This window comes from Dermacentor silvarum, chromosome 7 (genome assembly GCF_013339745.2).
Source record: "Dermacentor silvarum isolate Dsil-2018 chromosome 7, BIME_Dsil_1.4, whole genome shotgun sequence".
Taxonomy (NCBI): Eukaryota; Metazoa; Arthropoda; class Arachnida; order Ixodida; family Ixodidae; genus Dermacentor; species Dermacentor silvarum.
Window position 1 is genome coordinate 70,849,168 of NC_051160.1, and position 22,897 is coordinate 70,872,064.

A 22,897-nucleotide genomic window follows, 5' to 3' on the forward strand; every position below is an offset into this window, starting at 1 on the left:
CTCATTTCTGCGGCATTCTGTTACGTGGTTTTTGAAAAAGTTAAAAAGAAAAAAGAAAACCAAGACAACAATAACATCAAGGACACGTCTTTAACCGCGCTTGTCGCAACGCCTGTCACGTGCAAACCGGTTACGCCACGCAGAGGAAAATCCCGCGTAAAAAGATATTCAGCGCGCGTAGCCTAGTCAGGTGAGTGAGCTTTCTAAAGCTCCTTGTTAGCGTAACTTCCTTGCAGTGTGACAGAGGCACGCGTTTGTTGACGGAGCTGTAGTAAAAAACCAGTCGAGAGTGTCTCGAAGAACGTTTCAGACGATGTGGTGTTACTCCGCCCTGTTTCGTGAGTTCGCGAGGCCTTCCCTTCCACCTAAAGAACGAGAGCCGTAAAACATCGCTCCGGCCTCCCCACGAAACAATCGACAAGCGCCCTCAACAGTGATTCTCTACAAAGCTCTTGGTGAGGCGACTTGGGACTACATTTTCTCGCGTAATGTGCGAGGTGTTCATAGCCTCCGCCGTGCTTTGCCTGCGCTGTACGCAAATATCGGTCCAAGATGTACGTGCTGTGTTCTTGTGGTAAGGCTCAACCATAATGCTGTGAACAGCGAAAGCACCAACTGGAAGCGTCTGTTTCGGGAAAACTAAACCTCTGCGCCGTGCCATTGAAAGCTAAGTGGGGTACATTTTGCAGTGCTATAGCTTCCATTAGGCAGTGTACATTACGAGATGGTCGCCATGCATCCTGCTATCGTGACAGCTCTCATCGGTGAGTCACGTGCAAGCCTTTCTTTGTGTTTTATGGTGTTTCTTGAATTCGTGATACAGTTCTGTTTTGGGCGAACATTTTGCTTAGCTTTTTATTGTTTGTTAAGCCCCTTCTCAGCAGTCCCTGCGAAAACGAGTTCCGAATACTGATAAGTTCACAACGGTGATTTCATTTTATTGGGCGTAGAACCTTGAATCAATGAATATCGCGACGCAAGTCACGTTACATTCCGTGTTTGTAAACCGAACGGGTAATAGATTCTATTTATTTTATTTCCTGAAGTTTATTCAAGTATCTGCAGTTGGACGTCTTCATTGTTATATAAAGCTAATAATAAGCTTACTTATTGAACGTACTTTTCACTGCTTTGTTTTTTAGAACTAACTTTAAAGCCTTAGATCTGGTGCAATAATCGCCTTGTATTTTTATGTTCAGATTCATGCTGTTTTATTGCCAATAGCAGCGAGTACTTTGAAATATTTGCCAATTATCAGTTACGGTAGCTTTTTCTTATGGGTCTCTCGAATCCAAATGTGACACTTGATGCTGGTAAGCGTCTCTTGTATCATATAAACGAAACCGAATGGTAATAAAGCTCGAATAACTTCCTAATACGTACGTTACATATAAATTTTGTCCTCTACACTGTTCACACATTAATAAACGCCCGCTTAACATGCCCAACATTCTCACATAGAATAACGCTTAGTACTTGATTCCTTTATAAATGTCCCATGTTTCCTTTATAACTCTTATCTGCATTACTATTGTGTCCGCTGCATGTCGACAGGGTACACCTACACCAGCGTGTGATTTACACAAAATGCAAAGCAGCTCTGAAGGCACTAATGAAAGGTTATCCTTACAATGACAAATCCTCGCTGTGTTACAACAGTAACACACACATACGCACACACATACACACACACACACACACACACACACACACACATATATATATATATATATATATATATATATATATATATATGTATCATAAGAAGCCAACAAACAATGACATCAAGGACAACATAGGGGAAAGTGCGTGTACTTACTAATTGAATTAAAGAAATCATAAATAATGAACATGAAAACGGATGAAAAAACAACTGGCCGCAGGTGGGGAATGAACCCACGTCTTCCAGTACGCGTCCGATGCTCTTACCATTGAGCTACCGCGACGCCGTTTTCCCATCCACTTTCTGGGGTATTTATGTTTTACGACTATAAAACTAACCCTGTGAGCGTTAGCCAGCGCCACCACTCGCAAACCTAGGCGGCGGATGTGGAACATCCTTTCTGCCGCAGGCGTCACGAGTACGTGATCTTTTTGGGTGAAGGTAACTGGTCAATAAACCCACATATGCTACCTGAAGGCATCAATGTTGCCGGATTCGAGCCCTCGTTATATATTGATTGATAAGAAAAGGCACTGAGAGGCCCGATTTTTTAATCATATCACAAGAGGTCAACAAACTGATAACAAGGACAACATAGGAAAATTGCTTGTGCTTACTAATTGATTTAAAGAAATGATAAATTCATGGAAATGAAAATGGATGAAAAAACAACTGGCCACAGGCGGGGAACGGTCCCACGGGTTCACATTACGCGTAAGATGCTCTTTCTATCCATTTTCATTTCAGTTGTTTTTTCACCCATTTTCATTTGCATTAATCTTTTATTGACATTAATGTATCATTTCTTTAATTCAATTAGTAAGTACAAGTAATTTCCCCTATGTTGTCCTTGGTGTCATTGTTTGTTGACCTCTTATGATATGAGTAATAAATCGAGCATCTCGGTTACCTTTTTTCTCGTTTGTATATATATATATATATATATATATATATATATATATATACATTGACTGCGTGGTATATTACAGCCATCAGATCCGTTTACAGTAGGCACCAAACCATTATGAAACGAATAGTAATGTGGTAGCGGACAGAACGGCACACACTTAAAGGGTATCGACACCAATTGCACATTCAGTATTGGACGGCAAAGCCGGAATTCATAGACTGAGACTTAAATTATGAAGAACTGTGCTGTTTGATTGGTGAACTAAATAGTTTCTTTCGCAGAACATTGACCCTTTCTTACGCTTTCTATAAAACCTAAAGATTGAGCAGCCTATAGACACTCTTGAATTGCCTACGTCTCGAGGTGGCGTACGCGCTCCGCTGTTCTTGTAGCCTACGGGAAACATTGCTTCTCACTGAGTTTGTTGTCGCACCCCGAAACTGTTGTAGAACACATCCTCACTGAATTCCCACACTTTGACAATCATCGACAGACGCTTCGTGGTTGCTCTCGACGTCATGAATTAGCGTCCTCTATTGGTAAGGAAAGTTCTCGGACCCCATATCACAGTAAAGCGGTGAAAGCTCTGCGCGACTTTCCTGTGGAAAGTGATCTCACTAGTTGCTAGTGAACACTGCTGTAAAATTGATGGACTGTTATATTTTTATGTCGCTTTACCGGGAAGATGGGGGGGGGGGGAGGTCATAATATCTTAGTAGTGTCAGTGGCATTTTGTTTGCTAATCTGAGGTGCGCAGGTCCTTGTTCTTTACTCATCATTTATAGTGTCGTCACGTTCTCGGGTCAGTGGTATTTGAGGCTCTTTGCTAGTAAACTGAGGTACTTCAGTGTGAGTAGAGAATACTAATGCTTGTCACGGCTCACGGACTGACTCTACATTATACATGACAGTGTTACAAGAAAATGCCTATTTACAACTGTTTACAAGCTATAAATGAACAGAGAGGCAAAACATGAACCAAGATGGCATCGTGGTGTACATGACCTGTCTCCACTTATTCGTTCTCTGAGCAAGACACCAAATTGTCTTTGTCGTCTTCAGCCCAGTGAAAACATGTAATATTTGTTACTTTAAGATTTGTTCTTGGCATAAAGCTTTTGACGGGGGTTCATGCACACATTTTGTGACACGACTACTTCATCCCGTCATGATCAGCAGCTGGTCCGCGAGGTTGCTGATGTCATCTAAGTACAAATAAAGGGGACACTTGGTAAAGTCAGCCATCGATCACTCTCAGTGACAAACAATATGAATATCTCGCCAGCACATGCTGACTACCATGAGTCCAACCTATTATTGTTACGCGGTCGGGTTCGTGATTAGTTCTTAGTTTTCACACGTACCCTCGACCGTTTTATTTTATATAAAATATTAGTTGAAAGTCAACGCGTGCCCTGTTTCTATTTTGTTTCAGCCTTAGTCTCAGTAGCGGTGCCATCGTGCAATTATTGTTCTCAGCACATTCCTCTCTTTTACAGTTCATAGTCATTGTTTAAGGTTATCATCACTGCTTTCGTTATACTCGTATATTCTTATCTACTTAGTCTCTTGCTTTAGTTGCAATTTTATGACATTAATCATACTTCCAATATTGTTGCAGTTAATGAACAACAGCAGAAGCAGCAGCATAACGTTTGTTTACTGATTCATCCACTGTAGGAGTAGCTGATAGCTTATGACGTAGCTTTGGAACGTCCACTCCAACAAAAAACTGATACGGCAAATCATTTTGATCGTCCATAGTTTAGCTTGTTCTTTTGGCACATTTTTGAGTACTTGAAGCTTGCAGTTTCTATTCGGTTATGTTCGGCCACAAATGCTGAGTTTCATTGGTGTTTGTTTTTTCGCAGCCTTGGTTTATAGTGGACGTGCCGGCATGCACCAACTTGACCTGCACCACTGTGAGTACGATTACTCATACATGTTAAATTTCATTTTATTAGATATCCTAGAAAGCCGAGACAAGATTACCCACCCTCTGGAGGTCGTGGCGCTCTTAGTTGTGGCAGTTTCAGGAGAACAATAATGGAAAAGCCGTGACGCTGCACGTTGTTTGCAAGGGGTGTGCACCTAAACTGCTTTCCTGTTAAACGTTTTAGAACGCTGACTGCGCCGATGGAAAAATGTGCGTCACGCATTACAACTACACCTCCGGATCAACTTGCAAGACGCAGGGTCACTGTGAGTATCAACATGCATCACACTGCCTATGTTCAAAATATTTTAACTATTTCAATATATTTGAAATATCACGATATGTCATTGTTGCGCCTCTGAAGATTTTGTAGGGGACATTCTCGTTGAAGGCCCACAGTTTGAGCATCGATAGACATTCGTGTTTTCGGTGGTCCAAGCCTAAGGTTTCAATAAATAAATGAACTACCACATGACCCCTGTACTGAACCGTGCGATACGTAGTCTAAAGGTTTACTATTTCTGGCAATGCCGCGAAAGCTACACGAACTATACACGGTATCCACGTAATTTTCACACGTAACGGAAAGGGCAACGCAAAAATGAACATTGATTTCGGTGTTAAATTTTGAGGAAATATGCATGCTGTCTTGCTTAGCGAACAAAGCGGTATTTAGGTTTATTTGCACAAACGTCTCTTCAACTCTCGAAGCACATATTTACGCAAAGAAACCAATGTTTTGACCGCCATACCAGCACCTAGAATAAAATGTTATCAAATATATTGTCTAAGTGGGTTAAGATGAAAGCGTTACTGGCTGAAATTGTTCTCGTTTTCAGAGTAAACATGTCTAATTGCAGCTCAAATGTCACATAGTTATGAGTTGAGACCTTATTACCGGCCACTGCCTATTGTTCCCGTGCGTCAGGGCCTCTACCCTTTTTTGTTGTATGAGTATGATTTATGGGTTACAATGTGGTTTAGCACTAACTTTATTGTGGCTGTAAATGCCCATTTCGTTCCATTGTTCTTATATATGCCTGTTCTTTCTTCTGGCACCTGAAAATGTTTTTTTTGTGGCACTGTTTTTGTTTCCAAAGTACATTCAGTCATTACTTCCCACAAGAACTAGCAGCTTTGCAGACGCTGTCGGTAATGGCAATGCACCTATCAAAATGTCTGCAAATAAGTGCTTGTGTTGTCAAAATTAGTTGAGCTTTTAAGTGCCTATATAGCCATCTGCCTAACACTGATTAATAATGCCGAAGAAAAAGATCACTGAAAACCTCCTTCAGCGGTGTACACGCAACTACGTGTTACGCTGTAGGTAGGGATATCAGAGAGGAATGCGTTACTATTTGAGAAAAGTGTACTGCAGACGTCAGCTGGGAAAGACTGTTGACTGTAGGTCGCGCTGGGTGTGTGCTAGGTGCAATCATGTAAGCGCACTCGAATGTAGCTACGCGGTTCCCTTTCTGGGCGCCTCCGCGGCGCATCTAGACTCTGCAGTATATGAGCAATAAACTCTTCCCGCCTTCACCTCCCCCCCCCCCCCCCCCCACTCTCTTCAGCTCGTTCTAGCTAAATGTTTGCTTGTAATAACTATTACACACGCTCCTGTGCTCCAACGTGTTATAAAAAGAGAAACACCTTGCCAAAAATAAAGCCATAGCGATATACTAAAAGTGCATTAGGAAATATTTTCCCGAACAGTCCACGAATCGTGATTCGTGACACAGCTACCACACTGTAACATAAGTTTACCACAACACCATAACATAAGTGTGGCGCCCTCTGTCGAAACAGGTTCTCACTCGTTAACACTAGAGAATCCCAGAGAGTGAAGCTGTCAAACACACATAAATACAAATATTCATACATTCACCGGCCTCTGTCGATATTGAGCTCTTGTTTTGAGCCTGATCCTTATTTTGAGTGAGAAGAGGCACAGTCCAGAATCACAAGACCTAGAGATAATAATCATGTGTTACTCTTTTGCAAATACTTGTAAGCGCGCACTGTTGAACACTTCTTTTCTTACTGGAACATTTGGTGACTTCAATCTATTAGGCACGAATTATAGCTTCATTAACTATTCATCAGATTCCCTCCCTTATTATGTGTTTCTCGGGCTTGCTCTACTTGATGTGTCATTGTTGAGAGAAAAGTTAGACTAATAAATATGCAATACCTGTTCATTGTGCTAGAACAAATGCATGAAGCGTTTTGGCAGTAGTATGTGGATTGACAGCGGCCTCTCCTTTGCCGTGCAAAGAGCTGAGAAGCGATGGCCTTCACAATATGATGGCTGCCTCTACGACCTCACACGCGAACGCTACGTCAATTGTGTTACTATAAAAATGGGCTGCGTGTATTCAATACATAAAACATGTGCTTTACGAACAACTTATAGTGCCTATTTCGACCCTCATTGTGCCTAAAAGGAGGCTTTAAGTGCCTGTTCTAGGCACTTGAAACGTACATTTTTAGAGCCTAAAAATCTGGCCTCTAGTGGTGAGTCTTTGCCTGGGAATGTTTGCGATAAGCAAATTTTGGATTCTCGATGTCGCTGACTTGTTGCTTTGCTCTCATTTCAGTGATAGTGCATTCTGAAAATACTTGATTCGTTGAACTCCCCATTTATAAATTACTGTGTAGGCTGCCTAAGTAATCATAATAAAACGATTTTCTTTTTGATTTTACTTCGTAGTTCGTTAAGAGAAGACAGTATTTTCACTAGTAGAAGGATGCGAGTACTCTCAAATGAAGCGCTATTCAAATAACACATTGTTCTGCGGTGAGAAAAAACAGGAAACGAATTAGGTGGTATAATGGCACATGCAAAAATAGTTTTGGTACTAGCGCTTATCAAATTGTGCATTTGTATTGCAAGTGCCCTTTTGTAAGCGACATAATAACATTTTAAAATTTGTGTGACATTTTGATGTGGTCTTTGTCTGCAGGCATCGCTGTCACCGGGAAGACATGTTCGGTACGTATTCAAGGCTCCTATGGACTACATTACCAATGGCATTCCGCAAATGTTACGAAAGGTGAACACGCGGGAAGCTTGAGCCACAGGATTTACCGTGCTCGTATGGAAAAGCATACGAGGGATTGTATTGTCACTCTACTAATTTCAATGAATGCCTGTGCCAGATAGCATAATTCATTTCGTGAGCTCGAGAGCTTGCAGACGCGCGCAGTGTATGCAATGCACATGACGATGTTAACTAGCTAACTGGCATAATTCTTACAAAAATTTCATGTTTGACGGAATATCACGTTTTTGTGAAGTCGAAGCCAGCCTATTTGAATTCTGGTCAGCTCTTTGTTCCATGGCCACCTTACTCCAACATGCGATAATTTTTGAGATGTGAGATGTTGAACATGCTTTGAATAGTTCTTCAAGTCGTGTTTAAAGAAAATGCAGATAACACGGTTAAAGAAAATGCAGAGAACAGCACCAGTTCTGAGATATCCGTCCCTGAATATTGTGATCAAGTTGAAAATATTGTGATTCGTTGAACGATGTGAAACGTAATTACACAGTGCGAGCGCTCGTCATTTACAATTAATTTGCTCTTCGTCGGTCATCTGCTACGCTGTTTGTCACAATTAACGGAACTCAGCGCTGCCAAATCACAGTTGTATCGCCTGTGAAATGTGCATCAAAATATATCGGCGTTCTAAGTAGATCAGTCTCACAGTGTTTGACAAATCTGGGAAAAAATATTTTAAGGGAAGCTATTATCTACAATATCAACATATCTTGCCACATGTTTTCGGTGTGGATATTACGAAACGGTTGTATGTCTGAGGGCTGCCGGAAAATGTGCATGATCCTTGCACGCTGACTCTAGTTTTGTGGATACGACATTCGGCTTAATGCAATTAAATATAAAATAAGTACTAAGATGCTGTTAGTTCAATTTCTCCTCGTTATTTATTGTCTCTATGTAGTCCTTCTCATCAAGTCATTTAGTCGAAATTGCGCTATGTGCCTTGAGGAGATTTAATTAAAGGGATAGACCGAATATACCATTCGTATAATTTAGACAAATTGAGCACATATAAATTGAATTTGAAGCTGAACACATTGCGTTGCACTTGTCCGCTAGGTAGCCCCGTACTTGATTCGCAGCAAGCCCAGCATATGGTCTGATGATGATTCTTGTTCTTTCTGTCAGACAAGTATTGAATATCCCCTGCATTAAACTCGGCTTACCTTTTAGCGGCTTATATTTAGCGGTGAATACGTACATGCACGCCCAATGGAAACAAGCACACAAAGAGCACTTCTAACAAATCTTACCCAGTAAACACTTTCGCCTGACATCTACTCACAATTATTTATTTATACAGTTCTTAAAATATTATACCTACTTTTTTCTGCGAATCGTACTGATAGACTACATACATAGATGGTCTGTGGACTTCTAATTCCACGCTTTGTGACATTTAATGTCGATGACTTCATGTAGAGGCTCCGTGGAGAAGTCTAGGCTGCATAACACATCAAAATTTGCACACAGTTGGTCAAACTAGAGACTATAGTAGAAGGAAACTGAATTGAAGAAGCGACGTGCTCTACACTGAGTCTTTAGTGAGTCTACCAACTGTCAAGATTCATTTTATAACCATCTTAGGTTGATATTTACGCAGGGGTAAAAGTGTTCCGAAGTTGTTCCAAGTAACCCCCATGTGTGAATTGCTGATAGTTTCACGCATATTTTAGTTTGGATAATCCACGCACTTAAATGTAAAAGCTACAGATCAAACACCGACACTTTTTCAATGCTGCAAAGATATTTACGGAGATAAATGGGCAGTAGGCCTAATTAATTATTTTTGACTATTTGACCAGAGTTTGTGCTTTGCGGAGCAGCCACTAATGAACGGAAGCTGAATGAATCAATCAGTTAATAAATCAATGTTTATTCAGCATTTTACTGATGTTTGGGGCACGGACAACAGTGTCTGAGAGAACTTGACTGGGTCCATGTCTCAGAAACATGGCTTACAGTGGTTGGAAGCTTGTAAGCGTACGGTGCATACTTTTTCTCACATTATCACACGCCAAAACACTTTTGCCACGAGAAACATGCTTTGTATTACGTTCACAGATAACGCAAAAACCTACCCACTTTTTCAGTGTCTCGAAGGATACACCTGCCGACAAAAGGACTGCCCTAAATCACCTTACGAATGTAAGAATACAATACTACGCATTTGTCATCATAAATGGTCTAACAACGGATGTCTCAGGTTTGAACGAACGTGTCGGTAAGGGCAGTTGTCTTCATCGAAGTCAAGTGTCCTTGTGGAAACGTTAGCTGAACATGAGACATCTCTTGTAGGCCTTTGTTTGTCTGATCACCTCAGATATCTATATTACAGTGAATGTCTATTTTATTGCGACTAAAAGATGTATTGCGCATTATATTCCATCAGCTAGTGCGTCAGTTCTTCCTCATTCTGGGCGAAGCTGCAACGTTTTTTGTAACGCTAATCTTTCCCTTCCGATTGGTCTATGAGCAGGTGTCTAAATCAGTGTGTTTTCCACCCAAAAGCACGCGAACGTTTGACAAAAAATAGGTCAATTAAAGTATTCATAAATCTCTCTATTTGGCCCATTGGTTATAATCAATGTTCTAAGCAGAGCGAGATGTCGAGTAAATGTGTGTGAGCGTCAGTGTCTTGCGCGAGCTTGTCCCTAACCGAAGTTTCGAGCATTTGCACTAGGAAGCCGACCATGACTTACAAAACAAGCCAGATCATGCCACACTGCTTGTTCTGAGAAAGCTAATGAGCATTATTAAACCCACTGAAGAAACATTTAAAATAATCTTTAAATGGACGACCTGTCGGAATGAAATACGCCAGTCGCGCATAATGTTTTGATGCGTCGTTGCTTGGGAGTCGGATCAACTTAATAAAACCATTCGAAGAAATTTTTGGAAAAGGGGCCAGTTGCATTGAGTATAACCTTTTGGAAAGCACTGCCAATATTTCTAAGTATAATACTGTTCTTATAAGGAAGAGAACTGCCATCGAAATGGAAATTTGGTGGTTTCAGAGCCCCAAATGCCGTATCTGCAAAAAACAAAACATTGTGTACTGTTTTTCGCAAAAAGTACACATGGCAAGCGTCGTTGAAGACTCATCACGTCTTCCACCGCTACACTTCTTTTCGTAAAGTGAACCAAATGTTCAATGTTATGGCAATTGCTTCTGATAAGACAGGAGCTCTTAGAAGTGGCCTTCCAATAAAAACGAGATACGTGACTGCTCGCGTAAGTAAATTTTGACACTGCAATTTTCACGGGCAAATAGCGCTCGCTGAAAGGGACAGACAGACAGACAGACAAAGAACTTTATTTGTGGTCCTGAGGAACCGCTTTAGGGTACCTCCCTTTTCAGGAAGTTCCCGGAAAGGGACACTTTCGCATTGGTGCATTTTTCGTCTACTTAGTTGGTAGGCATATCGAGGCTATAAATTGAAACACAGCACTTTACTGAGGCTTGATAATTATCCGATAGACAACAAATGAAGCCAAAAGAAACACGGTTTTTTCTACCTTTTTCCCCTGCCGCCAGGAGCGCAAATAGTCACAATTTATTTCTAATACATTTCCATTTCTAGGTATCATCATCGAAAACCACGAGACAAGATGCGGCGGTAAAAACGTGCGTATTACCATCCGTATTTACTTACTATTTTGATTACGTCACGTCGTGTGCAGCGTTTTCTGCGCATCTGTCTTTGTAACTAAGGCGCATTGTAGCATTTTTATTGTGCCGACGCTCGCCGGTCGAAACTGTTACCTCGGCGTCCGTGCACCCGGCACATTTCAACACTTCGCCCTCCGTGGCGGCTAGATGATGACGTTCTCCTGATGATCACACGAGGTCGCGGGATCGCTTGCAAAATGGGCGACCTGTTATAATGAAGGCAGAATGCAGCGACCCTCGAGTACCATGCTTTGGGTACAGGTTAACAAGCCCGGATGATCAAAATTGATCCGGAGCCTCCTACTGCTGCGTTCCTTACAGTCCACTGTGCAGCTTCGCAATGTTAAACCCCACAATGTTTAATTTCGGCGCCTCCTTTTAAGCTTTCGGTAAAACTCGTAGGAAAATAGAAAATGCTACGACACATCTAAACGATTACGTGTGCGCCGGCAGAAGAGATGCGACCAAGATAGGTGCTACGATTCCGTAATACTATATGTAGGTTAATGTCGACTTCTTCGAATACGAATCGAATATAAATAGTAAATACGAATATCCAATCGAATATCAAATAGTCAGTGCATACGCGCATATTTACAGCAAGAGTATTTATTGCAGCATAATTAGGCACCACACTCGTAATGACTAGTGCAAAAAGGACAGCTAGCTTTTAGGGATAAAGGCTCACTTGTCAATTGTCAACAAAATAAAGCTGCCCGAAAAGCCACTCAATGTCTTCAGGTCCTGGTTGCAAACGCGCTGTCTGAGACTAAATGGCATAAGTATGACAAGTTTGCAAAAAAAAACACGAAAAATAAATGGCTGTCGAAGAAAGGTCCGAAGCTTTAGGGAAAGAAGAGCTGTTGAAACACTTGTGTGCCATATACACATGAAAAAAGGGTACGTTGCTACGAAAACATACCTGGTTGTAGCGAAACGGTAAAACTGCTACATGACTACAGCGCCAAAAACACTGGATGGCAGACTACCAGCAAAAATCACAGGTTCTTACGTATGCTTCCGCCTGAAAACCTAAAACAAATCTTGCATTGGCCATTTTGTTTCTGCACTGCATCCAGAACTTCTGTCGTTGTTTCATTTTGATAATTTGCGATACATTGTTTAGCAGAAGGAGAACAGTAATCAGATTTTAACAGGCGGACGTTGTTAAAATATTTCGTTGGTTTCGAATGTTCGAAAACCACAAATAGTCCCTTTTCATTGACGAAAACAGTTCTAAAACACGGACGAGAAAGGAAGAAGAGAGGTCGAGCGTTGTCCTTTCTCGTCCGAGTTTTGAGCGCTGTTTTCTTCAATGAATTTATACCAACGAGCTCGCCTTCAGATCCTCTTAAGTTTCCTTTTCAAATGCGAGTACGAGTAGTTAGTGTGTAATATTCGATTCGTATTCGAAATTTTGAATTTTCACCGACCCCTACTTACTACTAATAGAGGGTTGTAACTATGGCTTCCTTAGAGGAGCTCAATGACTTTGCAGCCGGCTGCATGTACCCCTGCACACAAATGTCCTGGAGCAGAAAAATGAGCGAAAAACAAATTTACTTTCAGTCAATGCTTCTTCAATGAAATGAAAAGGTTCGGTGTGCACTACACCACTGGACCATGCTTAACCCATAAAACCCGGAATGGGTACCGGAACTGCAAGCACGTCACTTTTTGTGATCTCCGAGCTCTAGAAGCCTATGTGGTCGGGTATATAGCCATTGTTAAAAAACAACGAAGTGTTATGTGCAGCAGCTGTTCAGGTCCACTACGTAATTCAGTATGAGGAGGACAGGACATACGATGGTTTCAAAAAAAAAAAAAAACTTAACTTAAGGGCATCCGCATCGTCGGAGGCATGCGCGAAATTATACAAAAACCCGTGGAAGTCGGAAGGAGTGAGTTTAGTAGCTTAGAATATAAACAATGAGCTACTTTAAAAACCCTATTATTTTTTAAATAATTCTAGATGTATGCTTTCTTTCAAAGAAACTTCTATCGTCGCTTCTAAAACGACAACGCAAGCTTTCTTTTTTTTCTTTTTTGAAGCTCCTGAAACATGAACCTATCACTGACCATCAGCTTTCATCGCTCACACAGGCACAAAGCTGCCTCGAGTTTTCGGATTCCGAGAGATCCTCGCTGGCTGCCGAGTCGACGCGCGCTTTTGATGACCCCATGTATAAGCTGTAGTAAGCAGGTTCCAGCACAATCCACAGCCGACACCTCACATCAGACCATATATCGAGGTATGACGCGTTAAACTGCTTAGGAGGCATAATGACTTCTGTGAGACATTACAGTGGAGACACGTATTTTGTATTCAAAGTGTCTTAATTGGCCACTTGACATGGCGGACATGATGCTCCACTAGACAATTTATTTTAATGGCGAAGCTAGTTTGCCGTTACTAGAAGGGAGGCAAGCTACTAAAAGCGAGGCAGGAAAGCCACCACTTTTGCTCAGTATTTCCTTTTTTTTTTCCCTTACCAATGAGCCGGAAAAAAGTGCCATATCCTCATCCCATAAGTGATAGATACATCGACTGTACTGGGATACCTGTGCTTTTATGAGCTGGAGATACAGCACAATAAAGGAATCCCACGTCAGCGTGGCATGAGTGCGTAAACAGAAGACTCGGGTGCTTCAAGGCGCATTTGTCATTTTTCTCGTGGTTGTGCGGCATTTTTGCGACAAACTGTCGCATATTTTTCGACAGCTTTGCACAACCTCGGATAACACGGTAATCTGCTCTCGGATGCTGCATAGGGAAAATACTGCAGTTGCAATTTTTTCGAAGATTGCGCGAGCGTCAGCGCTCTATGATGGCGAGAAACAGGGACATCGGCGACAGTATGCGCAAGCGAGCAATCGAGTCAGTCTGCCTCATCGATGTGTTGCAAGCATAACTGGCCCATCATGTATATACAGGGCGTTTCAGCGAACACTGTCGAAAATTTTTAAAGGTTGCCTGTGGCAGGTAGCACAATTCTAGTTCATGAGCTGGTCTACTCGAAGAGGCCGACATTACTTGCAGAAAACATTGAAATGCACAATCGACTAATTAACGAAAATTCACTAATTAAGCTTCTGACTAAAAACCTTACGGTCCATATTGAAATTTACAAATTATAGCCGTGGAGTTCCCAAGGCGGATCCACTTGGAACGAATTCTCAGGATGACACCAGTTTCGAGATATATTTCCCGAACTTTGCGGAGGAATGCATTGACGTTCCCATTAATTTCTTGAGAAAACGTCGTTTGATGCATTGAAGCACAAAAGTAACTGGAATGCCAATAATTTTCTCTGCAGGATTCGTCTAAGATAGATGGCTATCCGCAAGTAACAGCAGTGTTACTTATTAAAGATAGGCGAGAGTGCCGATCGACATACACGAAAACAGTTGCGGGTTAGCCCCTGCGTGCATGCCAGTCGACCGTCTTTCCTTAGATTTTAGGGCTTTTTCCCATCCTAAAGAAGGGACTCAAATTTCTTGGTACGTGCAGCAAAACCTCGTGAAAGGCCAGCTTACGGGTAGCCATCGTTTAGTACCACCCACGAGACACCGGTCATTCCCGGAACTTACGTCGTAAAGGTCTCAATCTTCTCGCTTTTGAGCTCTGTTCTCGCTTTTTTTTTGCCGCAGGCTCCCGTCTGCAAGGATGGTGAAGTGTGCGCTTATGTCTTCCAGAACGTCTACTGCTACGAGTGTCCTTGCTACTACTCGCACGACGTCATGTGTTAGTCTACTATTTCTCCTTTTTTTTCTCTCTCTTTCTTTGTCGCTTTCAAACACGGCGGTGATCTGGCCCTGGGTGCTCGAGTTAAAATTTCATCGTTGTCTTTAACAGATGGTGCTTTCATTCCATATGGGTATTGCTTCACAAAAATATACATTTGCGGATGCAATGGCAGAATGTGTGTCTCGACAGCCTTAAGGACTCAAGGTAGTACATGATATCGAGAAATTTGCCAGCCTACGGACTTTAGAGCTAGCATACACTTGAGTGCCAGTGCCGCGTATCATCTCACAGATCGGGGAGGCTATGCAAGCCATTTCGTTTTTACAAAAGTAAAAACAGCATTAAATCAGACATCCAGACAAGCGCCGGCGCACATTTTTCGTTAAAACGTGATAGCCTATGATATTCTTATAATAAATGTGATGTAATGTGACATTCTAGCGATACTCTAGTTATAACACTCTAGGGATACTCTATGATACTGTAGTGATGCACGTCTTGTACTGTTAGTAGTTTGTGGGTTGTTTCCTTTCTAACATGTTCTGTGTGCTATGTGGCGCTCCAGTGGCCTTTTGTGTAGTTGTATATAATATACAGACATCCGTTTAAAAAAAAGTTTTTTTCGTTACATTGAATATTGACCATAATATTGGTATTTCTTTAATAAATGTAATAATATTACTATTATTTAGGGGCTCGGAACCAGCCGAACTGTTAAAAAAGCAAGCTTTTTTCACTCTCTTTCAATCTGTATCACTACAGAATGGAAACGAACTTTGATTTGTTTTGATTTGATTTATTGTGGTACTCTAGGGAAAGTATCTGATACTCTAATGTGATAATCGTATATGACGCAAAAGCAATAGCGGACAATCATGCTAGAGAGAATAAGCCAGGGTCACTCGACCTTCCTTTAAATTTACTTTCATGAATGTTGGTGACACAGCTCTAATCGCTTGGTGTTCCTTACTAATTCGCGCTAGGGTTCGCAAAGGACTCGTTCCTGTGAAGAATGATATAATGACGAAGTCCGTTCGCGTTTAACAGATTGAATGAATAAGTCTATTGTGCCGTGATGTTAAGCAGGACGTCCAGAAAAGGCAGGCCGGAAATCTGGAGAAGGTAGGCATGGCATGGCATGGCAAGAATTTTATTTTGGTTCAGAGACACTAGGGCCCGAGGGCAAAAGCCTCCAGACTAAGTCGGTGGCTCAGCCCATGTAGGCACCGGTAGGCCAAAGGCTTTCCCGATGTCGTGAGCTGGCCGTGGAGAAGGTAACGAACAGACTAAAGTGTTGTGTATTTTACGCCTTCTCGCAAAGATCGGTAGGACGCAAACAATCCATCCCAGCTCGGTTAAGCCTATAGTGATTGCCTTCTTACAGAGTCCTATATACTCGCATTTTCATGATCCCGGTACCATTATGCTAATATGCTCTAGCCTAATCAGCGTCTTAGTGAAATAAGCTTTGACAGAACATTCATGTCCCACGTTTAGTGCCAAGAAGGCTAAGCTACACGGTAAAAACATTTAACACGTCAAAAATCGCACCAGCTCTACGGACAACCAGCCCTGGCCAGCAGGCATTACGGCAATTGGAGTATGCAACCGCAATATGCTGACACCGCCCGGTCGGGAGCCCACAAAAATATAATATTTTGAAATATAATAGACACCCACCTGTATCAACGTTTGCTTTAGCCACCGATGCGTCCTGTCAAGCTCTGTTTATGGCCATGCGCTTTGAGTGGAGTTCATGCACTCCTGCGTTCTACCACACCGGTACTCAGTCATGTCAGAAGCTGAACGCATGTGTCTCAAATTTAGCGATGTCTTTGCTAGAGCAAAGTCGGAGGATGTGCCACTGAAAACTAACTCCTCTGATTGCTAGGCTATGTGTTACGGCGCTGTTGTTGGCGTTTAAAAATTCAGCGCTGGTCGCCCATAGGCTTTGAACGAGCACGCCACTGGCACTTCTGTTCCACGCAGGTCTCAAGATTACGAAGCAACACCGGGCCTGTGGGCCGAACGCCATTGCCGAAGTTAGCGGCCGCCGGAAGTACAGCTGCGATGGCTGCAAGTCGGCCACCGCTGTACTCACCCTGCCTACAATCAGTCCCGGACCCTGAAAACTCCTCCAAGTTCCATGAGAAGCGAAGAAGCCTGTCTGGAATACCTGTAGCACTGATATTTCTTATCGTACAAACCCAAATAAAGGGACCTCTCTGCAATAGGCCAGGAACAAGCGCTCAGACATTCAGCCGATAGCCTGGTAGACATTTATAGCAACCTTCGACTGAACCTTTCAAATCTTCCCTGAGAGGTATCGGTTTGTTAGACGTTTGGTGACATACCACAGGCATTGACAGAGACGCTCAGGCGGAGCAACTACCCGCCTCGATCTACAACCTCCACGCTCAAGCAGCGTCACGTAAGAAAGAATCGAAGCTCTATTTCGGAAATATACTGGCTGACGTAGCCTCTTAATGAAGCCTTGTATTACGGATATAAACGACCATTGAAGCCCTGCAGGAGCATTCTGCAACGATCAGTCCAAGATTCTTGTTGGTTCCTCAAAACATGGCTAGATGTTTATGTTGAGTTCTTTTCAAGATGGCACATAGCCACGAAGGAAATTGGCCAGACGAACGAGAAATTCAATCAGTATTTATCAGTGACAACTTCTTGAAACAAGCGAAAAAATAAACATATTTTATTAGAAAATATAGCGAACATTAAAACAGAGAAATAGAACCCCTAGCAGCGTAACCGGCTTGATGATGCTTCTATAAAGTGAACGAGTGAATTGCAAATTGGCCTATGGCGGCGGTCAAAGTGCGCAGCTCCAAGGGATAATAAATTTTGAAATAGTAATTGAGAACACATGATGAAGGTTCAAGGAAAATTTTGCACAAAGTAGTGAATTGGTGGCATGAAAGAAAGGCAACAATCAACGTTTATTCTTTGTTACAAAAGAAGCAAAGGTTAGAAGTCTTGAGTCCAGCCCGATAACGGTAAAACTTTAGGGATGGAACTCTGCATCGAAAGTTGGTAAACGTAACCTCGCATTGATGGGATAGGCCGTGATCCGCGTGCTACGGGTAATGTAGATGCTGGAAGTCGACCATCGATAAAAGGGTGGATGATCCAACACACGAGCGGGCATTCGTGTAAAGGGAAAAGGACGGCAAAACATAAATAGGTCCTGGCGGGAATGACGACGCCAGAGAACCAGATATCCTAATGGCAGAAGTTAACTTCGTTGTTTTCTTTTTAATAATGCAATGACCATTGCTACATATTAGCAATTCAGCCTCACAGTGCGAACGTGGCCTTTTATTACTTAGGTGTACTTACCACATTTGCAAGACGTGCTTTAAAACACATGCTGTTTGGAAAATCTATAAGAATCTCCTAAATCAGTGCTGCTAGATCCTCTCAAAACAATTGGGACGCAAAGGAAAATTCAAGCACGGACGCGTTGAGGGTAAAAACACACGAAATTGAGAAAAACACAAGAAATTGAAAAACACACGAAACAAACACACAACTTGAGGGGGTAATTTTGCAAGAAAAAGAATATCTGAAATCAAGGTTTGCACGAACGGTGTAAGAAATTCAATGTACACGTAGAGCTGATTCGACAGTACGTGCAGTAACCTTGACATTTTTACACTGTCACGGTTAGTAGAAAAAATGAGGATTATTGTGTGAGCAGCAGCAATATCAAACTCATTTGAGGGCGTAAAAGTTGTGATGGAAGGCACAGTTGACTAACCGATAGATTTCGCGTGATGTCTTAACACTCGTATTCATGAACCCGAAGAGACACATAGAGCATACGGTTACATTTCGCTCAGAAATCCCCGTGGTTGTCAATGAAACTCAGTGACCCCTTCAGTAAAGAGATGGCGTTGCCATTCACTTTCTTGAGCGCCATCTCTTATGGGACTGCTGGCGACATCAAGCACTCAGAGGACCATCAGACGCCTGACATCAGTACATTTGAAGAGTGAATTCGCCCACGCAATGACCATGCACCGAGCCCGACTACTGGACTTAGTGGACTTCGCACAAGCGGCCAACATACTTCATCTCGCTTGATATGGGTTTCCCCTTACCTCTCGCCCACAAGACCCTGATATTTTCCACGTTAGCAAGAAAAATAAGTTCCGCATTAGCAACTGGCCGTAGGCTATATTTTTTCCGCATGATTTTGTGGACATTTTATCGCCACAGAGTGCATATCACTAGAGCTGGGGCACGACAAGGGTCCGTAAAGTGTTCGCGTAGATTTGCTTAAGTTCCATGTTCCTTACAGCGCAACGCAAACGAAGCCGGGAAGCACACACATCAGGACTTAACCGACTCACACAGTTAATCGTTCGCTTTGTTTCAGTCTATTCTTACCTCTTTCTTCAGATTTATGCACTACTGTTCGTTTCTTCAACTTTAATTGCGAATAGGATTCTTGGCAAAGTCAGACCAGTTTTCTGTCCGGATATCTAGCTACTTTGCTATCCCAACCAACATATGGGCCGATCCTGACGACTAGCCATTCTAAAAGTGAGGTCTGATCCAGAAGGTAGTGTATATAGTCTAAATATGTGGGCCGTTCGAGCCTGTGTGTGCCACTGCGCAGTGGCGCACCGATGGGGGGGAGGTTCAGAGATTGTAACCCCCCCCCCCCCCCCCTGAGGCCGACTGGACCCCCCCCTTTTGTTTAACCCCTTTTCTTTCCTTGCGCATTTGAGTACTGCAGCTAAAATGTAAGACGCGCACTCGTCTGCACACTCGCAAAAAGCGCATTTTTTGACAATTCCCCGTGAATAAATTGAAATTAGTGCTGTTTAGATGGTATAGGCAAACTGCCACCCCCCCCCCCCCTCCTCCTGGCAGAGATCCTGGGTGCGCTACTGCCACTGCGTATGCGTCACTTTTCAGTGAGCTTCTCTGCTGCAAACTTAGGTGCGCACCTGTGATCACTGTGTTGCATAGGCGTATTTCCCTGGGGACACTGCCAAATGGGAAAGGGGTACGGAAGGAGGCAAGGAATCTACGAAGCAATGTTCTGAGTGACGAAATGTTCCTCCTGTTCATTACAGCCTTTGTAGAAAGTTACTCATTGAAGCGTTCCAGGGTGTCATACTGCCGCTAATCAAAATGTTTCCCAGACTCCATAAACAACAGCACGAGATACGGACTTGAAATTCCGTGAAAATAGGCAAGATTTTAAGCGCAATGCGTTGTGAAAATTTCACTTTCCTGCTTTAATGGCAAGTGTTGCAGATAATTACTAGATCTTCGTTTTTCCATGTGTTTTCGTGCATCATACGAAATTCGTAGTTTGTTACTCCGGTGCCCTCGGTGAGCTATAGAAGGCATCTTGTGTATATCTTGGGAAATTTATGGTCGTGGTATGGCCAATGTGTAGTCAATGTTCGAAATTGGTGGGTTAAATGCGCCTTTTCCAGTAGAATAGTGGTCCATAGCGTTATTAGTCTGTTTTGCGAGCGGTATAACACTTAGGCGGCTGCGGTGGCATGAATACAACTACAAATGAGGTCAAATTTTGAGAACAGAGGGGGAGCAATACGCCAAGTTTATGTGCGATAGTAAATGCGCGTTGATCAAATACAGCTTTAAAGAAACCTGTAAGAAAGTATTGGCAAGTATCACGCTGCTGTTATTAGCTAGAGAGAGAGAGAGAGATAAATGAGATGGGAAAGGCAGGGAGGTTAACCGGAAGGTAGGTATCCAGTTTGCTACCCTGCACTGGGGAAGGGGTAAGGGGAGACAGAAAGATAAAGAAAAATGCACACACATAGAAAGAGAGGGTGATCAGAAAAAAAAACACAAACACACGCACACACACAAAGGAACGCAGGAGTGTCACAGTCGTTCAAGCAGGTCGCTTGTCCGGAGGAACCTCAGCAGTGCGCTCATCGCCTTCTGGTGTGAAGACCGTGTCAGCCGGCACTCTAAGATCGTCTGCTCAGAAAGCGGCCGGTCGTCGAGGCGCGCCAGCGTCGTCACGAGCGTCTGTCTGTGGAAGCTGTAGCGGGGACAATGGCACAAGATGTGTTCGATTGTTTCCTCGCTGTCGCAAATATTACAGGTAGCACTGTCAGCCATTCCGATGCGCCAAGCAAACGCTATTAGCTAGGTTTCCCTTAGAAGGAATAGGCCTGAATTTTAAGTGCAATGTGTCGCGTAGAAAGAGGCTTATTTAGAAAGATTACACATGCATGCGCACTCGCGTCACGTACACAACTATTCGGATTACACAAAGACGCTGGTGCACCAAACATCGCTTTGCGCAATCCCGGACAATGTCGTATAGCCAGGTACCTGCAAAATTCTTCGCATACCATCGATTCCCCCAGTGCGTGGAATCAGCACGCACTTCAAATGTGTCTTTTTTTTCGCCCTAGGCAAAGGTGAAACTGATGATGAGGACGTGCCCTGACGATAATGACGACTGTCGTAGCCGTCCGCGTATTGGAAAGGACGGTCGCACATGGCAAATCCAGTTTCGAGCTTATAACAGCTGTCACAGTAAAAGATCAGTGTTGATCTACAGATAAAGTGGTTCCTTACTCAGTTTTCAAGGACGTCATCCGGCACAGTGGCTGAGTGGCTTTAAGTCCAAAATCCAAAAATGCTTTTGCACCGAGCTTCGGGCGGACGTAGAAAAATCTGGGGCCAGCATAATCTAAAGATTCCATTGGTTTTGTTCCATATTCCTTTCTTCTGATACACCCCTCCTATCTAGCTGACTGTATATCTTATACGGAGAGCCGCTGACACCACTGACGAATTTCGAAAAGGAAAATAATTGGAACGGCATAACGTAACAATAACACCGACCCTCTCAGTAAAATTCAGCTTGGAGCCTCTCTCTACAGCGTCCCTCATTACCTGATGGCGGCCTTTCTAAGCAAATCACCGTAATTTATTTTCAAACCCGTCACGCTACTCAGCTGTTGCGCCCGATTCAAGCAGTGTTCAGCACGGTCTGGATACATCCCCTGAACATGAGCAATAGGCGGAGTAAATGACACCGGTAACACGGGCTCACATCCTGTTATCGAGGGCAGTGGATTTTGTTATTTCTTTCCTCATTGCGGCGCAAAGCACCAAGCAGTGTTCTTCTTCAATTTTTACCGATATTCCGGTTTAACGAAATCCCTTTACCTGCTATTTCTGAATTATGTAGCGCAGGTGTACGATAGCGTACCGAACGTTGGCCGGTTGATGCACTGGTTCTGTGCACAGAGATTGCAATGGAAGCCAGCTGGCAGGAAAAACAGTTAAAAGTGTTCTCTAAGTAAAATAATACAATCAGAAGCATGATGAAAAAATGTGAAAACTGAACAATAAAATCACCAGCCCTTCCTCAGACGAGAAAATGGGGGTAAGCGAAGCTTGGCGTCCGATACTAGCTTGAGGGCTTCCAAAGCCCAGGCGCAACGTCAGCGAAGGGGCGCTGACCCCGAGTTGCGGGAGCGCGATGTTGAGGATAAACGTCGGCGAAGAGCCGCCGACCCTGAGTTTAGGGCAAATGAAGCGGAACGCCTGCGCCAGTGTCGTCTTGCCACAAGTTTCGCTTACCCCCACTTTCTCGACCTTGGGCTCAACATCGCGCTCCCGCAACAAGGGGTCCCGCGGCTCTTCGCTGACGTGTCGCCTGGGCTCTGGAAGCCCTCACGCTAGAATTGGACAAGCTTCGCTTGCCCCCATTTTCTCCACAGGGGAAGGGCTGGCGATGTTGTCGCTTTGGGTCCCAAGGGACCCAAAGATCAAGGGCGAGTTACAGGTCACCGAGCCCACAGAGGTAGGTGCCATTGAGTGTGGACCCTTTCTGAACTATCACCAGGATCGGCCCACATGACAGGGGGGTAT

At 43.2% G+C, this 22,897-nt stretch overlaps 1 protein-coding gene across 2 annotated transcripts; it reads left to right on the forward strand.

Moving 5' to 3' along the window:
• Positions 1 to 222: 222 nt before the first annotated feature.
• On the forward strand, positions 223 to 17,225 carry LOC119458186 (uncharacterized). Of its 2 annotated transcripts, none has more exons than XM_049670827.1 (8): positions 223 to 455; positions 4,445 to 4,495; positions 4,694 to 4,775; positions 7,473 to 7,501; positions 9,665 to 9,719; positions 11,156 to 11,199; positions 14,896 to 14,989; positions 16,982 to 17,225. In XM_049670827.1, the coding sequence occupies exons 3-8, from the start codon at positions 4,718 to 4,720 to the stop codon at positions 17,119 to 17,121; spliced, it is 420 nt and encodes a 139-aa protein (XP_049526784.1). In that variant the 5' UTR covers positions 223 to 455; positions 4,445 to 4,495; positions 4,694 to 4,717; the 3' UTR covers positions 17,122 to 17,225. The 2 variants fall into 2 exon arrangements, with proteins under 2 accessions (XP_049526784.1, XP_037575940.1); XM_037720012.2 differs by lacking the exon at positions 223 to 455 and adding an exon at positions 462 to 764.
• Positions 17,226 to 22,897: the final 5,672 nt, after the last annotated feature.